Genomic DNA, 21,868 nt, shown 5'->3' with positions numbered 1-21,868 from the left:
ACGACTCGAGGCAGGCGTCAAGAGGCAGACAGTCGTGGAAGAGACGTTGCGTGAAGCCTTTCCAGCAAAAAATTGAACAAACTGGCGTCCGAAGTTCGGACATTTTTTTCATAAAATGCATGCCTTTAGTAAAGTTGTGATATCGCCTCTTGTCTCTTGAAGCCAAATTGATACTCCAGAAGGATATATTTTTTATAGTAAGCTATTTTGTTGACAATTGGGGCGTCATATGTTAATAAAGAGAAACGGGCAAAATGAGTAGCACTAAGTGAGAGATACATCATTGTACACCCTTGTATAAGCCACAACTCCGGCGACTCCACGCAGACAGTCGGCAAAGTTGAACCAATTAGCTCAAGTTTACCGACTGTCGCCGTTCCTGTTTGCCTCAGTCGCGATAGGATTGGGCATCGTCAGAAAGTGGAAGGCGATGCTCTCTGCGTCAATATGTCAATATGGAAATCAGACTTTGATGACCCCTGATCTTCAAAGGGTACCTCGCTGACAGCAGCAATAGGAACATACAGTCTGGCTAGTTCCCTTGCGACTGTGGTGTTGTGCGTCCCTTAGGGCGGTTGTTTGCCCCTGCATCCATCATTGCGCGTACAAATCCAGTGTGGAAGTTTTAAGACTTAGTGTTGGTTTTGGTGCTATATTGCACCTGATGTTTTCACCTCTTTCCTGTCCCGGCACTATCTCTCTCCAGGCTGTGGTAGTTGCTTAAAGTAGCTTTCACTTTCTCTTAGATAGACTGCCTAACAGGGCTAAGGAGCTCTACCTACCCCTGCCCATAGCTGCGTTGACAGGGTTTACTTCCTGACCATATCTCTAGGAACCACTGCTGCACTGAGATCCCCTAAAGTTCAGCCTGGGGTTGTAAGATGCCGTTACCATGTACGCGCGTGTGTTGCCATGAGGAGGCACTGTAGGAGTCTTAATGGTGGAGAGGCTACACGTACTGGCAAGGGAAAACTTACTACACTCAGCTCCCTTACAACAACACCACTGCACTTTTCCACGCATCATGCATACCCTATGGCATACAGCCACCAACCACGGACATCATGTAAAACTTTGGACTCACAATGCTTTTGTCCCGAATGATGCAACCAGCTTCCATTTTGCTGTGCCAAATACAAAGGCAATATGGTCGGCTCACTTGCCATTTAATTGTAGCTATTGATGCCATGAACGAAATTAGTTATCAAAGTGCAAGCAACCCTTTGTATTACCTTTGTATCTGGCACGGTGAGGTGGCCGCCAACAACTTCATTGACCTCTGCTTGCTGATGAAAGGATAACGGGTCCAGATTTTTAATATGATGTCTGTGCCACCAGCATTACATTAGTTAGTTATGCCCATGATCTGGGGCATGCACCGTCGACAAGAGTCCTCCAGAACCCTGTGTCTTGCGGTTTCACATCCAGCTTCTTCCATGTGAGGCCCATCTTCCTGGTATCTGACTAAACGTCCCGTCGCCAAGTGTTTTTCGGCTTGCCTTTTTTCCTCTTTCCTTGGGGATTCCACATGAGGACCTGTCAGGTGGTACTTGATGCTGATTTTCTCAGCATGTGCCCAATCTAACCTCATCTTCTTTTCCCTATATCATTTTCTTCTGGCAACTGCTGTGTTCTCTGCCATAAGTCAGTATTGCTGATCTTTTCTGGCCAGTGGCTATGGATTTGGAGGACTCGTCTCTGGCAATTATTGTTGAGGAGTGTCTGGACCTTTTTTATGGTTTTCTTCATCGTCCTCCGTGTCTCACCACTGTAAAGCAGCACAACTGAACATTTGAGTTGAAATGCGGGATTTTTGTTTGCTGCGATATTTCTTTGGAGCTCCACATATTTTTGAGCTGGTAAATCCTACTCTTGCCTTGCTGATTCTCGCCATGATGCTTCCCAGATAGGTGAAAGACTCGACTTCTTCCGTTGGGTTCCCACAGGTTCGGTGCTGGTGCTCTCCCCTTTCAGTGTTTTTGTTTTCTTCCCCTTTATATGTGCCACCAACATACCCAGTCATTATAACAACAAACTGTTCCATGATTCACCAGGCAAAATCGACCAGTGGTCGACAAATTGTCGTTGATCGAACTTGCCATGTTATTTGTATTGATCATGGTTGACCGCGCCCGACTTTGGAGTAGCATAACGCCGCTTGGCGGCGCTGTACAATTTTTGGACTCCCATCCCACTTCTACCGCTGAGGGCGCGCGTACTCAAAGAAGAGTTCGAGTCGCTTTTCGTTTACAGAGCCCACGTTTTTGCGAAACAAGTTTCCTAATTCTGTCATACCTGAGACTATTTTCAATCGAATTCAGCAATGAGTTTAGATTTCAGTAGACAGGACGCCCAAACGGACAGTGGGCCTGGGTTTGTAGGCATCCGTTTCTGTCAAGAATGGTAGGTCAGAGGAAGGGCAGGGTAGACCACACACACTCAAGACATTAAAAGGCAAAAGCATAGACCGCCAGATCCTACATGTCCCATCCAAAACATCCCACAGTTCTGGGGGTAAGGCCTAGCAGTACCCACGGTATCAAAGAGCAAACAAGGTGAACGTGTTTGGAAGCACATGTAGACAAATACAGGCAATGTAAGTGCATTGCGCATAATGCGTACTGAATGCTCTGCCATACTCAGTTTCGCCCATTGTTTGCCCATACGTTTCAAAATCACAGTTATACGCGCAAGACTGGCGGTCTATGCGTTTATAATGTCTGTGAGGTAGACTGCCTTCACTGCTCCAGTCATGCCAGCGCCAGGCAGTAGTCATGGTAGTCCGGTATTGTCCGGGGTCAAACATGCCAGACTCAAAATTGTGGAACACAATCATGATGATCATAATTTTGCAACATTCATTAGCCTGATAGAACAGGGAAGAGTTCCATATACAAATGGCAGTAATTATTCCCTACACAGTGACCTGTGATATACTGTAGCCTCCAGAATGCAAAACATGTCCAGAAGAGTTCCATTTCGGAGGGAAGAAAACCAAGTTGTTTACTTAGAAAACACTGACAATTTTTCAGACCAGTTGGGTTTGTGCACAGAGTGTCAAGTGGCGTCCGTATATGAAACTCTTTCCATTATAAGTGCTTGGAAGTTTTTTGAGATATATGTTTCATTGGTTTACTCAGTGAGTGCCAAAACTACCAGGATTACCCCCAGAAGCAGTGCATGTAACATTAGTGGGTCCGTTATCCACATTCTTGGAAGTCCGTGGACAACGGATGCGGACCCCACAGTCCTGGGGGTTGCCTAGGCCTATACCACAACCGAAGGAGCAATCATATCAAGCCTTCCCTTGGAAATTTGGAAGCAACGCTTGGCATGCTTGGTAACATGTAAACCCTAACATGCCAAATTTGACTGGGGAAAGCCACGGAAAACCAATTTCTTTTCAACTGGGCAAAAACTTGGCAGGGAAGGAAATCCATATGAGCACCACGACACCCAATCGCACCTGTGCACCAGCCCCCATGACACCGGTCTGAACAATTCTGAGTGTTTTCTAAGTGATTCATTGTCGTCGTCTCATCTCGCCCACCTGATATGCCTAATTCCAGTGGCTAATCGTACATGTACATGAAACTCAAAACCTTTACTTATGACAGACAAGAACTAGTAGTATTGTTGTACACACAGTAGTAATTTTTGTTTCTTTGTGAATGTTGGCCATGTTTGCAGCAATAACATGCTCTACCCGAAGGAAGACAAAGAAAATAAAGTTCTGCTGTATGCTGTAAGTTTCCACTCTTTCTGTACATATCTTGTGGGGGTAAAATGAAGATGCGGCGCAGCAACGGTGTTTCGTCAAATGAGAGCATAGAAAAATCAATGAACCTAATGAGGCAGTTCCTACCGTGATATCAAGTTCAGCTTTCAGTCTAGTTCTTACTATAACCATGATGAAACAGCCCTGAGGAAGAGCTACATGTACATCATTATGGTTAGAATGTGGGAAAATTCCACTTTCACACTGTAGGGGAAACGTATGCCAATCTTTTGATGTAGTTCACGGTTAGCACCGCATCTTTTATGTTTCTGTGTTCTTACTAATTGTAGTGTAATTTTGTATTGATGAAATCAGATCTGAATATTTTCTTTTACTAAAGCTAATAGAGATTTCTATTTGGGCCGTATTAAATTACTAAATTTATGGCATACGGGGCATGGACATTTTAAGATGGTGTGAAAACACAAGGTAACTTGGAAGGAAATTCCATGTACATGTAATTTGCTCGAAGTGCATTGTTCACGCATGAATAAAACAAAGACGTATTGCCTGCGTATCATCTGATTAAAAGTCAAGGCCCAAACCATCTGCCTATGTGCATATATATGCACATATGTATACGCCAAGAACAAAGTTTCAAGTTGTGTTTCAGTTTAGGTCACGTTGACCTCAATGATAAATCAGTGTGAATGGAGGTAAAAAAAGCATAATTTTTCAAGCTTTCCATTGGTTTCAGTCAAACATGGACAATTTCCCCAAGCTTCAGTCAATTGTCAGTGAGTTCAAATGAGCTGAAATAATTTGATAAAACTCAGTCGTCCACACTTTGGAGCATTCGTATAGCATAATTTACGGGATTTGTGTGTCATGACATGTTATCGCTCATTGCAGTGCCGAAATTGTGACTACCAACAAGAGGCAGACAACAACTGCGTTTACGTCAACAAAATCACGCACGAAGTGGAGTAAGTAAATGTACTTGAACAGGTGCAGTTGCACATCTTGTACGCCAAACATTTCTAGTCTTTTCCAGGGATGCAGAATCGAAAATCTACTCTGAGCTGAATTCATTAAGAAGTCATTTGTTCTGTGTCAGCTTTCCTTACGATCTCCCAGCCTCCAATCAAAATTATCTTGAGCTGTGTGTTATAAAACAGAGTTGCTTATCAAGCACGCATTATCTGAGTTAATGGTTCCATTAACCCCTTGACGACGGGAATTTCTTTCCGAAAGCCGACTCCAAGAATTCCAGCCTCGCTTGGCCATGAAGGCCACCTGCCAAACCGGAAATTCTCGGTTTGTGGCCCTGCGTGCTCTACACGCTTTGAATTACACATTGAAAAGGTTCATTGTTCGGTGGCATGCGGCTCTACTCACGCTTCCACATTCCCGTTGCCTTTTTTCAAAGTGGGGACTATTGTGAAGCTGGTGATTGTGATGCAAATTCGGTCTTTTCATTTCTGGGCTACACACAAAGACCAATTTTTACGGCGGCTCTTACCGTCTCCCGGCGTGAAGGGGTTAAGGGATGGCACCTGTTACCGGTCCCCTCTATAACAGAGTTTTGTTATATTCCTAGTCATCAGGTAAGCATTTAACAGCAAAACATTTGAGACAAGTATCGTTGTGACGTGTGTTGCACAAAGTAAAGTCTCAGGAAATTGGTACAGTGGTGTGTTTGAGAGCAGTTTTTAGACCATGAAATCCAACTCCCTGAGCCCCCAACCCCCACATTTTCAGTATATTGCCTGTTTGCCCCAAGGACTTATAATGAAATTCTGTGCTTGTTTCCAGCGAGCTGACGCAGATAGTCGCAGAGGTGGTGGCAGACCCCACTTTACCGAGGACGCAGGACCATCCATGCCCTCGCTGCAAACACAAGGAATCTGTTTTTTTCCAGTCACAAACAAACAGAGCAGAGGTAACCAAAAAATTGTACAAATGCAAGCATGCAACCAATGTCCTCTTGCTACCGTCTCTCACAAGACCGTATCTGTTTGTTGTTCTCAGTATATTGCTCTGCAAGGCCCTGCTTGCTTAGAAAGAGGGAGCTCTCTATAGAGGTTATACATGGCAGCCATCTTAAAGGGGTGTGTGTGTAGTGGTTTTAAACATCCCATTGTGTTTTTTTTTGCAGGAGGGAATGAGGCTGTACTATGTGTGCACATCGCCAAATTGTGGACACAGATGGACTGAATGACTGCAAAGCGTTATTTTTACTGACCTTTGGCTGTTTACAACCGACTTGAAAAACCTCCCTGCAATGCTGCCATTGGCATATTCGTTTTGCTTTGAACAGTGGCCATCTAACCTCCGGTGGTTGTTTATGGTTGGTGTGAAAAACTAAGTTGAGGAACTGGGTTGGATTCTAGTTGTACTCATGCCGTGAAGCCAAGCAAGTCGAAAAGGGTTTAAAGCCTGCCAAAGGTCGACTGGTTCACATTGGTAATACGGTCTGGTGGTAGCCATTCATAATGTTGGCACTGTTAACCACTTGCTGCCGGGTGCTTTTATAAATGCAGTGCAGACATACAGGAGATTTTCAAGATTTTCAGTTTTCAAAATTCTTCAAAAATTCATCATTTCATTTAATGGACGTTTACACCCACATGAATGACTGTTTGGTGGCTACTCTAAGCTGACAGGTAACTTTCATTGACTCCTGAATATTTCAGTTAGGCCTGCCGCCCTGTAAAGAGAGCCAAGAATTGTGAGGTGTTGCGTAATTTCCTTTGTCTCCAGTGAATGCGAGTGGCATCTTTTCAAACGCGGCTGGATTAGCATGCAGCGGTGCTGTGTCAATGGAGGCCCTGGAGCTCTTTTGGCCGCGCTGCTAATCCATGGGCGCGCTATGCTGTATGCTGTTTAAAACCAGTGACGGATTACCTTCGAAAAGTGCAACCCCAATGCAATTCCCAGCAGCAGGTCTTTTGTTCCGAGTACAGTCTTTGTTACACGGACCAGCTCTTTTTGTCCCATTTCGGGCACCCTGGCTCTGCGTATAAACCCATGTTGCTCAAAACGGCATTCCCCGGCAGCAAGTGGTTAGGCACTTACTGTGAGAAGTACAGTTTTCCCAATGAGCTGTGGAAAAAATTCACATCCAAGTACTTAGCTGTATTTTGTGCACAAGAACTCTGCATATTTCAAAATGTTAACATGCTTGAATATTATCTGCATAACATCTCGACACATGGCATACCTTTTTCCATACAGCAACCACTTTTTGACATCTCTGATCTGTGTAAATGGGCCTCTACCATAGGCTCATGAGGATTCAGGACTTGACTGTGTGTTCATAAAAAGGCACATCCATCAACACACAGAGCATTGGCCTTCTTATAATGCACTGCATGAAAACCATTGGGTCAGTGGTGGAGTTTAATTATTGAAACCCCACGCATGATGTAAAAACCGAACTATTACTCAAAGCAAACAACAGAGTCAGTGCACTCTTCACAGCTGACAAAAGTTACTATTTTTATTAGGCCACTATTTCAAAATGCCATAGTCATGAGATTCACATCCAGAAGTTTAGTTTCTGTACAAGACTTGGAACTCCTTTAAACATTACTGAGTTGTTTTTTGTTCTCTAGCACACTGTAAGCTAGGATGGTGGGACCAACTGTCCGAAGCCAATGTACCAGGCAGAAAGTATAATCGTTGAGGGTTCGAAAACCCACACACGCATTTCCAAAATGAATGATGGTTTCCTTGGTTACTACTTTCGGTGAATCTGTTCTGGCACAAATGCCTGCCACATGTATCTACAGGTACAAAATTCATTTATTGATAGTTTAACTGCTAAATGACGTATACATGTAGATGTATTTCCTGTATATCTTGTCATGGTACTGGTTTGTCCACATGTCACGCAAATGGTGCAACCTGACAAATACTGGGCACAGAATAAAGACCTGACCTAAAAGTGTTAAAGACAACTTTCCAGCTCCTGAGAATTCCCGGCTTGTACAACTGTACATAACAACTAGTCCTTTGCAGTTTCATTGGCTCGAGCTCACCGTCGATTAATTGCTCAGTTTTTCCCAGTTTGTTTGTTTGTTTTCTTTTGCTTTTATTTTCAAGTGCATGAAATATTGACAGATATCATGAATTGACTCATGACCTGTTGCATCAACTGTGCTGTATGAAGTGGGTGCTCTTTGCACAAAAATTTAAGCTTCGGAATAAGAGACGGGTGGTTCCTGTCTAGAAAAACCTGTCTTGCGATTGCCTAGTGTATAAGGTAAATTAATAAGGACTCTTTCTGTCATTACGTAGTTTGTATGTACATATTTAACATTTGTTTCCCTTTTAACCCATCAGTCACCACACATTTTGTACAAGCGAATCTTATTTATCTACTTTGGAAAAGCAGTCTGCATTAGGAAGTGCAATCTAACTATTGCTAAGCATATATGCAATTGATAGAATGCAGTAGGAAATGCTGAATAGGCACATTTGGGTCTGCAGAATAAGAGCAGTTCACATACCATGTACATGTAACTGTTGTAAGAAGGCTCAAAGGAAGAGCTCGCTGCATTTCCAACACTGACATCACACAAGTCCACTACACAGAGGTCATGCACGGCTCAAGTCATGCCGTCCGACCTTGTCCCGAGTGTGTGAAATGAGGCCCCAAATGTGGTGGGACAAAACATACTAGCAGGATCAATTTCAAATTCTGCCATTGCCAACTTTTGATAGGATAAGGTCACATAGGAATACGCTTTCATAGTGTAAATGTCGTAAACACAAAAAAAGACAGGAAAAGCACTGTGAAGATTTCACATTTGGGCACTGTACATTTACATTTCACATTTCCTTCAGATATTGTGCCTGACTTCTGTTTTATTTCTACAAATACAAAATGTGGTTGGCAAATGACAGATGTCCGACTGTAATTTCATGCTCTGTTATCCCCAACTAAATCTTTCAAATCCCCCCCCCTTCGTAACAACATAGGATACCAGGGTGGCACCATTCTTTTGTTGGTCGATTCATTTCAATATCGGACACTGGATGTCCACATTTTTTGAAGCATAGAAGCCTGAAAAGTTGCACTGTTTCCGTAGTCGAGCCACAATCCAGAAGTATATCGTGGGGATTCACCTAGTTGTGAATCATTCCCTTTTAACCATCAAGTTAACTGTCGGAAAGCATCACTGTGCATTTCAGAATTGTTCCAAACATTTCTCTAAGAGCTTTGGACTGGATAATGAAAAAAAAGTCAAATCTTGACAAAATAAAAAGCACAAAGTAAGAAGGATCACAAGTTTGCACAAATCATGATGTTTTAGCATTTAAAACAAATTTGAAGCATTAAAAACGAGAAAGGTGCATAGGCTTATAAAAAGCAAACTAGCTTGAGAGACATTACAATACACCTGTAGCAGACAGTATTATATATAATCTGTCATACATGATTAAAATTTACTCAGATTAAATGCTTTACCAGTTGATCCGAGTTGAATATGTACAATAGATCAATCCATTAAGCCCCAGCTTAACACCAATCACAGCTGTGACTCCAGCCTGTGGTTCAAAAAAGACCCCATCCCAATAATCGTGCTCTCTGGGAGTCTGAGGGAAATTTTCTCAAGGTTGAGGAAATCCTTTACGGCAACTTCCATTCCTTTGAACTCTCCGAGCAAGCAAAGGCCCCAAGTTCACTTTTCCTCCCCCCCCAAACACAAACAAACAATGACCAACAGTAAACAATCGCTTATCCATGTGAGCATGTGTAGCATGCAGAGTGGCATGGCAGAGACGGTGGTGGTGCTGCTCGCAGTGGCAAGGCTTAGTGGACTGGCTTAACCTTCACTAAAATTTCCATGCATAATGATGAGCAAATAATCATCATGATTTTCAAATTAAACACTTATTTTAATTGCTTTGCATACAAATTTTGCACAAGTGATGCATATTATAAACTTTTTTTACAGCAAAATAGAAAATTTCAGGAAACAAAGTCATAGGCAGTTATATTGAAAGGAGTGTTTCCTAGTGGGAAGGAAACACCAAACAAATTCTTTGCCAAATGCTTTGGCTCCCTTTAAGCAGACAGCACTACCCAGTGATCATTTGTCGCCAAATGCTCTTGTCAAATTAACCGTGCATTAAAATGCTTTAAGCTTCGTTTCCTCCACCCCACTCCTAAAAAAAAAAATCCTCCACACTGGGGTCCTGGTGCATGTACTGTAACTGTACTGTACATCTGTAGCTTTTTGATTTAATCTACACTGTCTTTATATCCTGGTCGTGAATATGCACCTGCAATTCAGTCGTCGTCATCCTTCCCTCCTGGGGTCCAGTCATCCGACTCTGAATCGGAGGCTTTGCCCATGCCTTGGGTTCCATCGTCAATGAAGCTGTCATCGTAGTCGTAGGTGTTCACCTCACCCTCATCGTCACTATCTCCGTCAGCAAGGGTTGCTAGATTCAGTGGTAACACAAAAAAGGACCATTACAGAGAGCCCTCCAAAACTTTGACAAAAAAATTGGGGGGGAGGCAGAAACAACGGGAGTTCAAAAAAAGCTCATTTGGAAACCTCAAGCTTTGACCAAGGATTAACCTTTAAAGTGACAATATGGGTTGAAATATGTGCTACAGTATCATTGTTTTTTAACAAGTGGGATTTTGATCTACAAGCACATTACCTCGAAGAAGGGAGGTTGCAGCGAAAAAAAAAAATGGACTTGACGAACCTTTCCCTTGATTTCTCCACAAACCATTTCGCATTTGGATGAAGAATGCTGTACGGGACTAGACCCCTTACATGTACCTCACCACCAGTAACAAAACAAGCAGAAATCCCAAAGGAATCATGGGCAAATCCTATCGCAGGCAAATCCTAACTAGGGCAAATCCTTGATAAAGCAGATTCCTAGGAAGTTCACATGAACACAGGAGTTTGTAGAAGCGGTATGAACGATTGAAAATTTAAAATCCAAATACAGCCAGATTATGATTACTCCCTCCCCCATCCTCCTTGATACGTTCCTCCAACTGGGGCCGCCTCATACACACAGCTAGAGAGGGCAAAGGAAAGCACTGTCAAAGAAGCCTGGCCAAACCTGGCGGCCTGAATGGGAATTATACCCAAATCATTAAAGGGTTTCTTTTGATTTCTCCAAATTATTCAGAGGTCAATAATCAAATGTATGTACCTCTTTTCCTGGCAGCTTGCCTCTTTGGCCGGCCGGGTGCCTTGGTATGTTTGTATTGTTCTAAGTGCCTCTTGTTTTTCCTATGGAACAATAAACATTAAAGCACTCACATTTAATGACATGACTTTAATGTGGTCATTTTCGGCGATGCTACTTTTTGTTAGCGATGCTAAATGATCCTTAGAAACTACCCTCCGTGATCATTATGTGCAGAGATCTAGGACATCTACTCCTCATTGAGAGTTAAAAAGAAGGATACCTTGTTTTAGCAAATGGTCGATAGGACAGTGTACAAAAAAAAGCTGTTTCACAAGAAACAGCGGTGGCATATTTTATTTACCAGTGTTAAAAGATCTGTGAAGTAACTAGGAAACTGTGAATTTTGTACAAGCAGAAACTACCAGTCCTGAGTCATTTTGCCTGTCCTCAGGACAAGACAAGTAGGTAGATGAGATACTGATGCTGACCTGTAGCAGGTTGTTCCATGTGGGCATTCCTCTTTTTCGTCACCGTCATCGTCATCGTCACCATCGTCAGACTTTGCAGACTCACAGTCAGAATCCCCTGGGTGGGCAAATTCTTCTTTATGAAGGGGATTTTTCCTGTCACAAAACAATGAAGAACAATATATATATGCATTTTTTTAAAAAGATTGATCGGTGTGAAAGAATTAATCATTCACAGTCATACCGATCATCAGACATTAGGAGACTGGACAGCTAGGATCACATGACAAATGTTCAGGTTGAAGCATTCCTTCCTGCATAGCTTTCTGCTGCCTCTACAAGGCTGAGGCGTGTTTGGATTAAGAGTGCAGTTTAAAAAAATTGGAATCACACCATGAATGGTCTGAAGGGATACTTCCTACAATACCTTAACAAAAAAATTAACTTCTGATTACAAAGGGATGTAGTTTCATGCTCAGAACTGATAATTCCATCGCTACTTTGCTCCTCGTGAATTACTTTCCTGAGAAAATTTAGCACAAAAATAGGAATCTCGCATCTGGCAGCTGCTGTTCCCATGTTCTGACTCACCGATAACATTTCTTGCCGTAGCGGCAAGGCTCTCTTCTCTTCTTCCCATTATCTGTTTTCTTCGTTCTCTTCCTCGGCATGTCTTGCGAATCGATCTCCAGGCTGCTGGAGACGGCCCGCCCAGACCTCTTGGTTGGTCTGCGAAACCAATCATTGGACTTGAGTTAATCCCCCGATAAATTTGTACACCTTCATGGTTTGTGCATGGCGGTGGTGAAACCAAGACGCCTACCCACCACCTCAAAAACACTACCAATGCAAGAAAAATATGCACCAAGACTGCCAAGGGCTACATGATGGACAACAGTCAGACTTAAACTTTGTTTACATGCACCCATATGTGCGGAGCACATTTCGTGAAGATCGATCATCTGGAATTTCTGCACAAGGACTTCAGCGGGTATTAATGGCTCAGAGTGCAAAGACAAATACCAAAATACTGATACCAAAACCACAATGGGCTAGGTACATGTAAACATAAATTTCCTCGTGTTGATCAATGTGATGATGGTACAATTCACACATTTCACCCAGTACGGCGACCGTGCCTTTTCTCTTATAGCCCCAAACGTTGGAATGAGCGATCACTTTCAGTCCGGCAATCACAAACTCTAGAATTATTCAAATCTAATTTGAAATACCATTTCTTTGATTCTTAACGTCGTTCATTTTTGATTGTTCCTATGATCTTTGTGTTTTATTCATTCATTGTAAAGGGCTTAGAAACTTACTTGTACTAGGCGCTTAAGAAATGCAGTTATTATCATTATTATTATTGATGTGTCTGTGTATGGCATGTGAAGTACACAGACGCGGCTGATTTAAGATCACCGGATCACTACACCACACACACCTCGGTATGTAGACTTCCTCTTCACTTAGATCACTGTCCTCCTCTGAGCTCTGTCTGCTGTATCTCCGCCCCCCTGTCTTCTTCCTCCCCGATGTTCTCTTACCCTTGGAGGATGTTCTCATCTGCAAGAGGGCACATGTTGCAGTGATAAACAGAGGCACTGTCATCTCTCTAGCTAGCTGGTGACTGTTTGAAGTGTCTGAATCTGTTGTCCTGATACTAAAATTCCTCACTTTTGTCAGTTAATTCCAACAGGAAAGAAAACTGGTTTATGAGAGGCAAAATGGGAACTGCAAATATTCAAATAAAGACAAGTTACTTTCTTTACTTCTGTACAGCAAACACCTGCCAAAAATGATACAATTCCCATAAATGCGATGTGCCTACAGGATTTCAAACCAAAAAGGCAATGCCAGCAAATTACTTGAGACTGTAAATATTCCGATGCTCTGTATCTGTTACTGCAAGTAATTTGCCAGAATCACACAGTAATGGGTATCAGTGTCCATCCTTACCAATCTTGGACTGTGAGACTCGGGCTCCCAGTCACTCCCATCATCCCCCTCCGGCACCGGTAGCTCCTCCTCTTCCTCATCCTCCCCGCTGGCCGCAAAATCCTCTGAGTAGTCCATGGCCACCTTGGCCCTCCTCTTGACCGTGGCCTGGTCCCTGGTCTTCCCGTGGCCCCATCTTCTCGGCCCCTCTTCAATCTCCTCTTCCTCCTCGCCAACACTCGGGACTTCTTCATCGTCATCATCGTCGTCGTCGTCGTCACTCTGATGTCGTCTGGGCCTCCCACGGCCCATCGCCTTGCCCCTCCCTTTCCCCCTGGGGCGTCCCCGACCCCTGCTTGGTGTTCTCTGGAGGGCTAGGGAGTACTCCTCTTCACTGGCCTCATCGCTGACCGAGGGCTGTTTCTTGCTCCTTTTGGGCGTGGCGGTTCTCTGTGTTGCTGAGGCGGTAGTGGTACTTGTCCCCCTTGGTCTACCTGTGGGAATGGGAGAGTTTTGTTCCTAACAATAACTTATCTGTCCTAATATGGCACATTTAAGAACACAAGAGCACTCTACTCTGCTCGGCTTTCTTGATAACTTATGATTTCTTGCTTCTGAAGCTCAGAGCATGAAAGGCCATTAACTATTAAAAACTTTAACCAAAAAAGATCCCTTTTAAAAGTACTCAGGCTCCTAAACCTTCAACTTCAAAATAACTTATCCTCCACTATGGCATCAACAAGCAAACTTAATCCACTCATACTTATCCACTACCACTAGGAAAAAAACACATTAAGAAACCAGGAAATGTGCATACCTCTTCCTCTTCCCCTGCCCCTGCTGGCTTCTGTGGGTGTTGACATGGCTTTTGCGGTTGTTGTACCTCCCCCGAGTTTGGCCATCCAGTCTGGGAGTTTCCGCTCTCTCTCCACGGGAAGAGCCATCTCCTTCTGGCCAGGCAGTTTCACTGTACCCCCCTTGCTCTGGCCAGACACCGCAAGAAAATCGTTGTGAAATGTATCGTCAAATGTGAAGATGTCATCTTGGGCCAAATTCATGAAAAGCGGTTGCATAATTGAGGAGGTACGGGAGAATATATTGAAAGAAAACGAGATCATTGTAAAAGTCAACATGTACCGAGTGCCAATTTCTCCCCAATCCGGCAGCCCCTGCACCATTGACTGTAAATGTGCCCCCTGCGTAGACACTGCGACATAACACACAAATTTGCACAACCAAACAGTTACCACGTTAAATCAAAGAGAGGCACCATAAGGGTTTCTTCAGCTGGCTCATGGCCAAGATTGCTCTGCACAGATACAGATGTCTCAGCTTTCAGAAGTATCACTATTTGCTGAAGAAAACAACTTCGGCACTGACATGAAGAATGTTGAACCTCATCCCTGTCAAGTATTATCGCTCACCTGTATCTGTGTAGATGGAGGTCCGGCATCCTGTTTCTCCTCGGCATCATCTTTTTCCTGGTCTTCAGTTCCGTCTCGTTCCTTGTCCTCATCTGACTTGATCTTCTTTGTCCTGCCATCGGTACTGTTCAACTGATTCTTTTCATCCACACCTTGTAGGGCCGAAAGAAGGGATATATGATTACATACGCATGTACAATCATGTAGGCCATTCAGAGACTGCTTGATGGATTCAGGTATAAATTCTGAGACATGATGCAGGAAAGTGAAGAAATGGCTTAGTTCACTTTTGATTTAGGATTACAAATTCCAAAATACCGAAAAATTTCCACACAAACAGCAACTAGTGCAGAAACACAACAAATATCTATAGCAAGTTAGTCTTTGGCACCTGTGGTATTTGTTTCACTCCACAGAGTCACATCTAACAGTTTACAAAATATTTCTCAAGAAGTATGAGGAGACACACTTTGAAAGACAAAACCTTACACTACATTGTATTCTAATACAAATTCCTCATTATGTAAAAATCAACATAGGAATGGAGTGGAGTCAAGGTTTATGGCATTGGTTCACTTTAATCTGCACCTAATTTTCCCTTAAGTGAAAACATTTCACTGACTGTAGAACAACACACATCAATATCAAAACTGTTTATAATTACCAAGGATAGTTTTCTGAAATCTTTTGTTCACCTGTTACAATTTCCTTTCTATTGTTTTCCCGCCGTCCTCGGTCGTCCTCTGCATCCTCAGTGTGCTTCTCCATTTTCTGTGGGGACTCCTTCACCGGGGACTCCTTTACAGGGGAATCAGTTATGGAACTACATATATAAAGAGATAAACCGTGTACAGAATTCAGTGCAGCTTTTCAATATAGCACTTGTGCACAATAAAAATTCCAGTAAATAGCCTGATTCAACATTCCTTCCTGCATCTTCACTTACTTTAAAGAACATGTTTGTTTATTGAGGACTTTACGTCGTTTTACTTGTTTATTTCTAAAAAACCCAGAAGAATCCAATTTTTATCAGCTCAAACTAAAACACGGGTACATCTACCGGTATGTTTAGAACAATGCCTATTGCAGGCCGAGAAATTTTGGACTGTCATTTCTGTTTCATGTTGATCCCTTACCCTAAGCTTTGGGAGCCTTTATGGTAGGGTCTCTCGTCAATAACCACCTCATAGACATGCTGATCAGGGGTCAACGATATCCGGTCTCCATGCTCCAGACTCTGCCATACCTCTTTGGGAAGGGGGAGGAGCCTGGCGGTCCCCTTGGCCTGGTAAAATGTGGGGTTTGTGTGCGTCTGGAAAAGGACCGAGAGGGAGGTAGAATAACCACACAGAATAGGATTATTAGTTGGCAGTGCAGTTGAGAGAAACTGGGCTTCTCAGTGAGGAAAATAGAGACCAAGAATACCACATTTACAACAACTGAGTGGCTTTTCAACTTTGGGAAGAAATCCCCCGCTGTCTGGTCTTTGTGTCACTGGCATCCAAGATTGAATTTGGAGCACTTGGATACCTTTTAGCAGTACTCGTACTTGAGTATTACTCGAGTACCATTTTTAGAGCACTTATGTCTAATACTTGCACTCAAATTTCCATGTACTCGTACTCGAACAACAGTTCTTGTACTCGGGCTGCAAAATACTCAAAATAAAATTGTACTCAAGTATCAAAGTACTCGTACTCGATAAAATCCTTGAAATTCTGTAACAGCCATTGAAATACAATGGTATCCATACTCGCAGACAGATATTTGGTATGGTCCAACAAACAAATTCGCTTTTATTCTGCGACACGAACCATCACATAACGGTAGCGGCCACTGTGTATTGCCTTGTAAAGTGCAAGTACACTGCACATAGCATACAATAACAGACTGCAGCACCGCGAAAAGCATCTTGAATCCAAGACTAGTAACACTCAATTTAGTTGTAGCTAGTCTGGTTCCTTGACCTGACATAGGATCTAGAATATCGAAAAAACATGGGCACAGGAATATGAAGTCTAGAAAGCAGACTTCACCCATCCACATTTATGTGTTCGCGTTGTGCATGCATAATTCATCACAAGTCAGAGTCGTACTGGTGCATGTACATTGTACATGTGTATGCACTGATCACCAATCACAACTCCATTGTAATGTATATTGTTTTGGAATGTTATTTAATGTACATGTTTTATGGCTGGCATGACAATCAAACAGAGTTTTAGCTGGTACCCTTTGTTTCTGAGCAACTTTTTGCAAGTCAGCAAATTTTGTACTTAACCCCTTGACGACGGGAATTTCTTTCCGAAAGCTGACTCCAAGAATTCCAGCCTCGCTTGGCCACGTAGGCCACCTGCCAAACCGGAAATTCTCAGTTTGTGGCCCTGCGTGCTTTGAATTAGATAGTGAAAAGGCTGATTGCTCGGTGGCATACGGCTCTACTCACGCTTCCATATTCCCATTGCCTCTTTTCAAAGTGGGGACTATTGTAAAAACGTTGATTACGACGCAAATTTGGTCTTTTCATTTCTGGGCTACACACAAAGGCCAATCACCATATATACAAGAGCCAGGCTCTGCCTTCTTTCACTGTGTTCGCTCAAGCGTGGGCCGAGAATAATAGCTGAAAAGTGGGCTGAGGATCTCAATTTTTACGCGTCCCGGCGTGAAGGGGTTAAGCAGCTCTGTGAAATTGGGTCATGCAGCATTTGCTTATTCTTGAAGCTTTTACATTTTACCTCTGATTAAATGCTTTTGCTGTTGTTGGTGCATCAGAACTGATGATCTTTCTCTTGCCGTATAAATGTTGTACTTCTGTGTTTTTGTCAAGGAGCCTAAAATACATGTACACAGTTTCAGGGCTAAATATAATCTGCAACTTTACCTTAATACATTGATTTGGGAATGATATGGCAGATTTTAATAAAAACAATCAGTTGCAAAAAGTTTGTAGATCCATTATTCGTATTCATTTGAACACTTTTACACATATTTTTGACTATTTATCCTAACCATGCTAACCAGATTTAAAGTGCTCTGACTTGTACTTGTTATTAGAAGTACTATACTCGTACTCAGAGGTACTTATACATGAAAATCACTTCTTGTACTCGGCTGGTAAAGTACTCAGACCTTCAGATACTCGGAAATTTAAGTACTCGGCAGTACTCTGTACTCGGAAAAAGTACTTGACTACAACACTGCCAGTAGGGCAACAGCACTCAGTGTGTTAGGCTGTGGTTCAGATTGAAACACAGCTCTCGTGCTCCTTGTGTTTCCTCCACATTGAGAATGGGGGAAGGGGGTTACAGGCCACCTCTTCTCCCAATTCTCTCCTTACCCCCGAGACAAAAATTAGTGTTAAACAGCAGAGCTCCGTTACTTTCATTCCCACATGGGGTGAAAGGCTGGTTGGTGTTAAATTATTTATTTCCTTTCCTTTAATCTTTTGGGGAAAGAAGGGGTTGGTGTGGGCAGGTTGTGAAATATCGGCAGCACTCTCAGCAGGAAATTAGTGGGAGGTTCATCTGCAGCGGCTACTGAACCACTACCAATCACTAACTTGGAAAGGACACAGGACTGCGAGCAACAGTGCGCATGCATCGCTCACTGGGTCCCAAGACTTACCTTCACTTTAGAAAAAAAATCCTCTAAATCATTGAATGACAAAAAAGTGCAGCTCCATTATTAGGAGTATTAATAGATTAACCCTAACAGTCCTGAATGCTACAAAGTACTACTTAGTAGTAAAATGTAGTACTCAGCTCTGTCACTTGTAAGAGGACATGACATTATTATTCTCCTAAGCCATAAAATACAATAGAGAAGACAATGTACCACACAGCTCTGTGGCACTATGAATGCATGGTTTCATTGTTTTCTCTACGATTATCAATGGAATAAACCTCGCCAGAAATAGTAATTTGTAGTGCTAGGTCCTTCGGGCTCAGAGTGTTACGCAGTATTTTGTAGTACTGAGTACTCTAAGACAAACAGTGCCTGGTACTGTTAGGGTTAAAGGCATTAGAATAAAGAAAAGAGACAAATTGCCTTGTCAAAGGATCAGACCCATGTAACCTGACCTGGTGGTACACAGATACCAGGGCTATCCACTAGACCATTGAGATATTTTGACAGCCATCAATATTTGAAATGTAATACATGTAGCATTATTTCAAATAGAAATCAAGATCTGACGAGTGCATGTAACTGCTGGTTCCACCGCCTTGCAAAATTAGGGACGGGTACCGGTTGCATGGCAACTTTTCTTCAGCACGCGCACATGTACATGTATCAAATGCTTTTTTGTGGGTGATCTCCAACAAATCCCTTGTTTTTGTTTGAATGATGCTTCCCCCCACCACGGGAAGGAAGCATACATAGGCCTTTTCACACTACTCTAACACGCCTCACAACTCAACCCTGGGCAAGCCCACGGTCGCCCTGGGTTGGAAATTTGATTTTTCAGTCCTGCATCCAACCCTGCATTGTTTTGCACACTTGTTCCGTGTGAATTGAGCTTATCAGGGCGAGTTCGACCCGGAAATGAGCACAAACGCTTTTCAACCTGGGTTGAAAATTCTCGGCCCTGGTCCGTAACAAGTTTGAGTTCAACCCGGGTTGAAGTCAATCTCGGACTTGATGCAGCTGACAGTTGGCGCAGGGTTAAAAATTTTCAAGTGTGAATCGCCGCCAGTTTTCAACCCTGCGTCGACCCTGACATTTGTCTAGTGTGAAAAGGCTATATCCCTTTGCCTGTCTGTCACAGGCAGTAACTTCAGACTTACAGACATAATCTTGACTTTTCCATCTTCCACCTCAACCAAGCCATGATTCCTTGAAACTCGTTTGTCGGACACCTGAATTGATGGACGGAAGTAGAAACAAGAATAGTATTATTACATCCTGCAATACAAATCTTTATCTAGGCATTGTATGAAAGGCAAGAGTTCTGTATAAATCCACCACATAGGCTGCTCACTATCACATAATCACACCTTTCCTTGTTTGTTTTGAGAGTAACTATAGAATACAGGGCCATGCGTGAATATACCCCCAGAATCACTGGCTACACTGTCGCGTCGGATCTGTAGAAACAATGTGGTTTGGGGATGTGTGCACAAAGAGAACGGGAAGAGGGCAGAAAAAGTACAAGTCAAAACTGTGTGCCTGGTTGGTGGCTATGCAGCTACAATGGCGAGAGAGTTCGTTTTAAGAACGGAGCAACACAAAATGAATGGAGATGGTCGAAAAAAATCTAAGTCCAAACCTTAACCAACTAAATACCCAGGCGATGTCGCCCTCTTGCAGTGGCAAAGAAAATGCTCCCTCTTTTATTACACTTGACCTTTGACCTCTTAGCTGGCTATGAGGTGGAACAGGTGAGTGGCCCTGTATTCTATGGAGCAGCCTGGATATCCGGTAGTTTCACCAAATTGCGGGTATCAACCACACTGCGCCGATGAAAACAACTGCAATGAGCGCATGCGCACGGACTGATTAAAGAAAAGACTGTGTAACCCATTCCTGGGACTGGCTGGTGTGTGCGTACATCGCCATGGTAGCTGTTTCTGAAGTTGATTCAGGTCATATTCTAAAAACTACTTTGCATTTTAAAAACTAAAAATCATAGTCATATGATCTAGAACAAATGATTAGAACTCTGAACCGAGATCAGAAATTTTGGGAAAGGAAATTTAAAAAAAAAAGAGAAACATTGTTAAAATATAGTGTAAGTAAAGATTTTTTTGTGTCTTGCAAAAATCCAATACTGATTAAAAAACAGAAAAATATTTAATAAAAAACCACGAGTTCCCACACCGGGAATCGAACCCGGGCCACGGCGGTGAGAGCGCCGGATCCTAACCACTAGACCATATGGGATTGCTCCCTTGCTAAGGAAATGTATGCAGTAATAACACGTGCGTTACGTGTAACCACTCACGACAAAAATCTCACCCCTAAAACAGGACCTCGACCAATAACCGTTTTCCCCAGCGGTAGAAGAAAGTTTGAACGTCCAGCTTCTGACTCCGAGATCGGTTTCAGTTCAATTCCCGACATCGCTGGAAAACTCAGTTGCGGTCGTTGTGGGATATCACTTGAGTCGTGCACGCGCGCTGCAGTCTGCACGTATTAACACAGTACACATGGGGGCCAGTGCCTTCCAAACAATGGCCTCTTGTTGCGTGTTTGCGCACTTTACATCAGGCCTACTCATTAGCTAGGCCTACTCCAATTCCAAAGGGACACAAAGGGAAGTGCACTATTTCCGAAAGTTCCACGACACAACGAACAATCTTGTTTCAAAGCTACACGCTGATTAAAATCCGTTCTAAGGACGTAAACAATTCTATTTCCACCGCAGAAGCTGACGTTTCAGCTGTGTTTACTATTTGCCTCGCGTACGTAAGACGGCGCGGCAGTTTTTGCATGCACGTTGATCGCGCTGCCCTGTTTGCATGGTTTCCCGCACTCGGCATTTAGCATAGTACGCAAGCGGGCACCAGTGGCAGGGTATGATCGATGACCACTTATCCAGTCACGGGCCAGCTTACTAGCAGCTGTGATAATTGCCCCTGCCATGTTATAAATGTATTTTATTCAAGAAATATATTGTCTTATAAGATGTTTAACGTTTTCCTGGACAGGATATGGTCTGAAGCGGTGGTTTCTTCAGAGACAACTAATTAATTAACCGAGCCGTCGGTAGGCGCCCCTACTTCCATTAGTCATATGCATGGGCCTATCCAATCCCATTTTAAAATTTCCTTTAAGTTGGCACAAGTAGCTTGTTCCAGAGAAGAAATGCGAGCCAGGGTAAAACTTGCATTACCAAAATCCCAGTAGCTACAGGCCCATTCTTTTCCAGGAGGGGGAGGGTCAAAGTACTCAGCTGAGATATCGAAAAGGAAAATAACTGCTTGAGGGGGGTCAGTTTGAAGTTTTGTTTTGTTATTTTCAAGCAAACTTTTGATTTCATGTTTTCTTGTGTCTTCCCCCCGGCAAACATTTCTTTCACTTTTTTCTTCATTTTTGCAATTTTTGTTCCAGGGGCGGCAGCAAGCCCCCTCCCCCCCTCCCTGCGGTGAACAACATTCAAGGTCAACACGGAGGGGACAAGAGAGTTTGCCCCTCCCCCTCCGTAACGG

At 43.1% G+C, this 21,868-nt stretch overlaps 2 protein-coding genes and 1 non-coding gene across 3 annotated transcripts; 1 reads left to right on the top strand and 2 right to left on the bottom strand.

Moving 5' to 3' along the window:
• Positions 1-2,202: 2,202 nt before the first annotated feature.
• On the top strand, positions 2,203-9,189 carry polr2i (RNA polymerase II subunit I). Its single transcript, XM_022241571.2, has 5 exons — positions 2,203-2,403; positions 3,691-3,745; positions 4,631-4,704; positions 5,534-5,660; positions 5,877-9,189. Exons 1-5 carry the CDS (start codon positions 2,324-2,326, stop codon positions 5,937-5,939), a joined length of 399 nt encoding a protein of 132 aa, XP_022097263.1. The 5' UTR covers positions 2,203-2,323; the 3' UTR covers positions 5,940-9,189.
• Positions 7,195-21,161, bottom strand: aplf (aprataxin and PNKP like factor). The gene is made up of 12 exons (XM_022241622.2): positions 20,676-21,161; positions 19,505-19,576; positions 15,854-16,029; positions 15,413-15,540; positions 14,718-14,869; positions 14,111-14,276; positions 13,315-13,787; positions 12,800-12,921; positions 11,947-12,084; positions 11,377-11,511; positions 10,910-10,989; positions 7,195-10,174 (listed from the first exon to the last, which is right to left on the bottom strand). The coding sequence occupies exons 1-12, from the start codon at positions 20,778-20,780 to the stop codon at positions 10,020-10,022; spliced, it is 1,902 nt and encodes a 633-aa protein (XP_022097314.2). The 5' UTR covers positions 20,781-21,161; the 3' UTR covers positions 7,195-10,019.
• On the bottom strand, positions 20,529-20,600 carry Trnae-cuc (transfer RNA glutamic acid (anticodon CUC)). The gene has a single exon. It is a non-coding gene; the product is annotated as a tRNA-Glu (tRNA).
• Positions 21,162-21,868: the final 707 nt, after the last annotated feature.

Source organism: Acanthaster planci, linkage group LG01 (genome assembly GCF_054643075.1).
Source record: "Acanthaster planci isolate LZ-2023a linkage group LG01, COTS_SCS, whole genome shotgun sequence".
Lineage (NCBI taxonomy): Eukaryota > Metazoa > Echinodermata > Asteroidea > Valvatida > Acanthasteridae > Acanthaster > Acanthaster planci.
The sequence above is the reverse complement of the archived record's forward strand: the minus strand, read 5'-3'. Positions and strand labels throughout refer to the sequence as shown.

Bases quoted from the DNA above. Each gene is read 5' to 3' on its own strand.
- polr2i (XM_022241571.2), top strand. From the start codon at position 2,324: ATGAGTTTAGATTTCAGTAGACAGGACGCCCAAACGGACAGTGGGCCT. The intron at 4,705-5,533 runs GTAAGTAAATGT...GCTTGTTTCCAG, and splicing joins AAAATCACGCACGAAGTGGA to CGAGCTGACGCAGATAGTCG. The intron at 5,661-5,876 runs GTAACCAAAAAA...TTTTTTTTGCAG, and splicing joins CACAAACAAACAGAGCAGAG to GAGGGAATGAGGCTGTACTA.
- aplf (XM_022241622.2), bottom strand. From the start codon at position 20,780: ATGTCGGGAATTGAACTGAAACCGATCTCGGAGTCAGAAGCTGGACGT. The intron at 14,870-15,412 runs GTGAACAAAAGA...CGGCCCTACAAG, and splicing joins TAGAAAGGAAATTGTAACAG to GTGTGGATGAAAAGAATCAG. The intron at 10,175-10,909 runs GTACATACATTT...CACTGAATCTAG, and splicing joins GCAAGCTGCCAGGAAAAGAG to CAACCCTTGCTGACGGAGAT.